Genomic DNA, 3,990 nt, shown 5'->3' on the forward strand with positions numbered 1-3,990 from the left:
AGTACCCGGAGCAAACCCAAGCAGGCATGGGGAGAACATGCAAAGTCCAGATTTGAACCCGGTCCTCAGAACTGTGAGGCAGATGTGCTAACCAGTCGCCCACCGTTCCCCCGCTTTGTCAACACAGGCAGAATTTTCGATACAGCTCTTGTATTGGATGTGATTACAAAGTGCGGGTTTTCCTAATATTGGGGCCAATATTCTATTACTGATGTTAAGTGTCAAGTGAGTCCTCTTCAGCGCTTTAGGTGAAACCTTGAATTTGAGCTGGAGTCTGTTTAGGCTGACATTGGCCTGACTGGAGGGATGTCATTCATTCTCACATTAGTGGGTAAGTCTTTGTGACTATGTGTCCTCTGGCCCGCAACTTTGTCACGGCCAGGCCCTCTCTTATTTGAACTGATGTACTACCTGGGTAGCACTGTGATCTAGTGGGTAGCCTCTGCCTCAGAGTCATAAATTCTGGGTTTAATGTTTGATCTTTCTCTCTGGCTTCCTCCCACATTCTAAACTCATCCATGTTTGTTTAATTGAAAACAAAGGTTTCCTGGTGTACGACGGTTCGAATATTTAGGACATTTTTAGGTTACGAATGGAGTGCGTAGTCATGCGGCAAAAGAAGGCACGCACAGTTACTGCCTTAGTTACTGTTATTCATTTTATTGTTTTATATTGATTGCCTACAAGTGTTTTTAATACAAATATTTACTGTAATTATGACATTTTATGGTTACGAACGGCCTCTAACGAATACTGCAGCAGTGTAGGAATACTTTGTCATGCGACACAAGAAGGTACGCTCAATTCCCGCCTTACTGACTGTTCTTCATTTTATTGTTTTATATTGATAGCCTTGAAGTGTTTTTAATACAAATATTTACTGTAATTATGACATTTCGTGGCTGGGAACGGCACGCTGTGATAGACGCATTTCAACTTACATACAAATTTGGTTTGCATCTCTGCTGTAGGAATGAAAGACCATCATAAACTGAGAACCCCTTGTATCTAAATTGCCTATAGGTGTGAATGTGAATGCATATGGCTGTTCATATATATGTCCCCTGCAATTGGAAGGCGACCAGTCCAGGGTGTAACCAGCTTCTCACCCAGAGTCAGCTGGCATAGACGTCAGCTCACCTGTGACCCTAAAGAGGACAGAAAGTAGAAAAATTAATGATTGATAGATACTTCTACAGTGCTGGTGAGGAATCGACAATAAAATAAAAAAAAATGTTAGAGTACAATGAACGCAACATTCACTAGACAGCATAACCCAGATATGATTTTACATAAGCCTGTTAGTGTTTGAGAAAAGGGATGCCATTCACGTGGTTTGAATGTTTGCACACATAATATGGACGTATTGACTTGACATGCAGACTTATTCGGAAGTGTTTGCACATCCATGCCTCAACTCTGCCGTTGTTATAAAATGAAGCGGCGCAACAAAATCTCAGAGATCAGCAAATTTAGTCAGATGCAGCCAAAGGCCACTACATTAGGCACGCTTGCTTATATATTACAATCAATCAAAAATTACACCTTTTACCTTTTGCATATTATATGTAATTAGCTGCACACCACTACGAACAACAACAAACATTTAAGTCGGAATTGTTATCTTTTCACGACAACAAGTCTTTGTTAAATGCAGAAGTGAACATTTAGTCACCAACAGCAGCATCTCTGAGGTACACTTTTAATACTGACAATGCACATTCCAAACGGTTACTCGTATTTTCTGAACGTTTTACATTTTAGACAACATTGTAATCTGTACACAACACCCATTGTTGCAGAAGTCACTGCAAAATTGTGAAAAGGGGAAATAATCAGCCCCAGGCTGAGTTCTGTTAATCTGCCTAAATTCCTTCCTCGCTCTTTGCAAAAGAAAGCTGGGAAAGCAGCTTTGCCACCCAGAAAGCCTTCGTGTGATTATGTGCGCTTCGGGGTCGGCCAAATGATTTTTTTGAAGGCTTTCCTGAAATCCCTGTTGAAAATTGTGTAAATGATGGGATTGACGGAGCTGTTGCAGTAGCCAATCCAAAAGAAAAGGTCGAAAAGCGCGCCAGGGATGTAGCAGCTGTCCCTGCAGATAGCGTGCAGGCTGTAGGTGAAAAAGAAGGGGAACCAGCAGAGCACAAACACCCCCATCACCACGGCCAGGACGAAAGTGAAGCGCTTCTCCCGCATCTGGGCCACTTTGGTCTTGTTGACAGCGGCGGCGTGTTGGCGCCCGGCCGGGTTTTTGTGCTCCGACGCGCGCGACGAAGCCCAGGAAGCCCGACAGTTGTGTGACGAGCAGCCGTCCGCAGCCTCCGCCTTCCCCCGTCTGCCCAAGTGCTTGTCGCGCGCTTTGCTATCCGACGGACAGCAGCTCTCCTCCAGGTCGATGTCGTCGAGCTCGCCTTGTCTCCGCGGGGGACTGGCCGAACTTTGGCTGCTGGGACTCTCCGTCTCGAAACGGTCCTTCCGGACGAAGCACGTCTCTGACTGGGACGGCTGCCTTTCCAGCCCGTTTTTGGCCACGAACACCGTGGACGAGCGCTGCTTGGCCACTTTGTAGATCTTACAGTAGACCAGGATCATGATGAGACCCGGCGCAAAGAAGGACACGACGCACGAGGAGAGGATGTACCACGTTTCGTCGTTGATCAGACACTCCCGCTCGTCGTGCTTGGTCATGAGGAGAGGAGGGAAGGAGATGACCGCCGAAATCACCCACACCATCGCGATCATGGACTTGATACGCTTCGGAGTCCTCTTCAGGTTGTAGCGCACCGCCTTGGTGACGGACCAGTAGCGGTCCAAACTGATGGCGCAGAGGTGCACGATCGACGAGGTGCACAGCAACACGTCCAGCGCCAGGTAAAAGGCGCACCAAGTGCTTCCGAAGTACCAGTAGCCCATCACCTCGTTCACCAGCGAGAAGGGGATGACCAAGGTGGCTACCAGAATGTCCGCGGAGGCCAACGAGACCAAGAAGAGGTTTTGAGGTGCGCGCAGAGCCCTGCTCGTCAGCACCGCCACGATCACCAACACGTTCCCCACGATCGTCACGGAGACGATCGCGGTGACCACCGAGATGATGAGAGCGGCTGCCGGCACCGCGTGGGGCCACTCGAGCGGCGCCTCCGTGCCGTTGACATCCTTGGAAACGTTTTCCGACAACACGCTGGCCTCGCTTGAATCCATCGTGGCTCAAATCTGCCCGGATGCCTCATGTTTGTGCGTGCGCCGTCCGCTTGACGTGGAGTCCAAGTGCGCGTAATGCTCTCTTAAGCCCTTGCAAACTACGATATCATCGCTACTACCGGAGTGCAACTCGAAAGCGCCTCTGCAAGACCACCGAAAGGTCCCCGTGCGACGACGTTGCTCTGAATGCATCGTAAATGTGAGACGAAGCGTGTTACGGTTCAGGATCCGTGCGTAACGCTTCCTCCGTGCCAAGCGTCTCTTTGGGGATGCGCGCTGCTTGTTGTGGTTGGACGCCCGTACAGGGGGAGGTGGCGTCACTCCCAGGACCAGCCCGTTTTTGCCAAACGTAAAGAGAGGAGAGGGAGAGATAAAGACAGAAAGCAATTGGGGGTGGGGGGAGAAAGATACAGAGAGGCTGTTTTCACAGCTGCTTTGGCGATTTCTTCTCAACAGGAAGCATTTTCCCTTCAAGGCCGAGCCCTCATTTCATTTACACTTGTTTGTTTGATACACTGTGTAGTGTAGTAGAAATAACAGCCTTGGACTTCCAAACAAAATGAAGGCTCTACGCTGTACACCGTGTTATGAAATCATTTCTATTTTCAATTTGTATTTTTATTTTACAAAACGCAATTGCTCCTAAAAGGCGGGTGAAATGTTCTTTATGAGACAAACAGGCTTGTGTGAACCTAATTAGCCAACCAATTACACCTAAAATCAATGTCCAGTCACTAAACCAGCGCTTTCCATCAACTTTGAGGGACAGAGCTGCCCCCCGCCCCCTCCCCT

At 48.3% G+C, this 3,990-nt stretch overlaps 1 protein-coding gene across 1 annotated transcript; it reads right to left on the reverse strand.

Annotated features, from left to right (window-relative positions):
- Positions 1–1,688: 1,688 nt before the first annotated feature.
- adra2db (adrenergic, alpha-2D-, receptor b) lies at positions 1,689–3,518 on the reverse strand. Its single transcript, XM_061788382.1, has one exon. The coding sequence runs from the start codon at positions 3,196–3,198 to the stop codon at positions 1,939–1,941; it is 1,260 nt and encodes a 419-aa protein (XP_061644366.1). The 5' UTR covers positions 3,199–3,518; the 3' UTR covers positions 1,689–1,938.
- Positions 3,519–3,990: the final 472 nt, after the last annotated feature.

Source organism: Phyllopteryx taeniolatus, chromosome 10, assembly GCF_024500385.1.
Source record: "Phyllopteryx taeniolatus isolate TA_2022b chromosome 10, UOR_Ptae_1.2, whole genome shotgun sequence".
Lineage (NCBI taxonomy): Eukaryota > Metazoa > Chordata > Actinopteri > Syngnathiformes > Syngnathidae > Phyllopteryx > Phyllopteryx taeniolatus.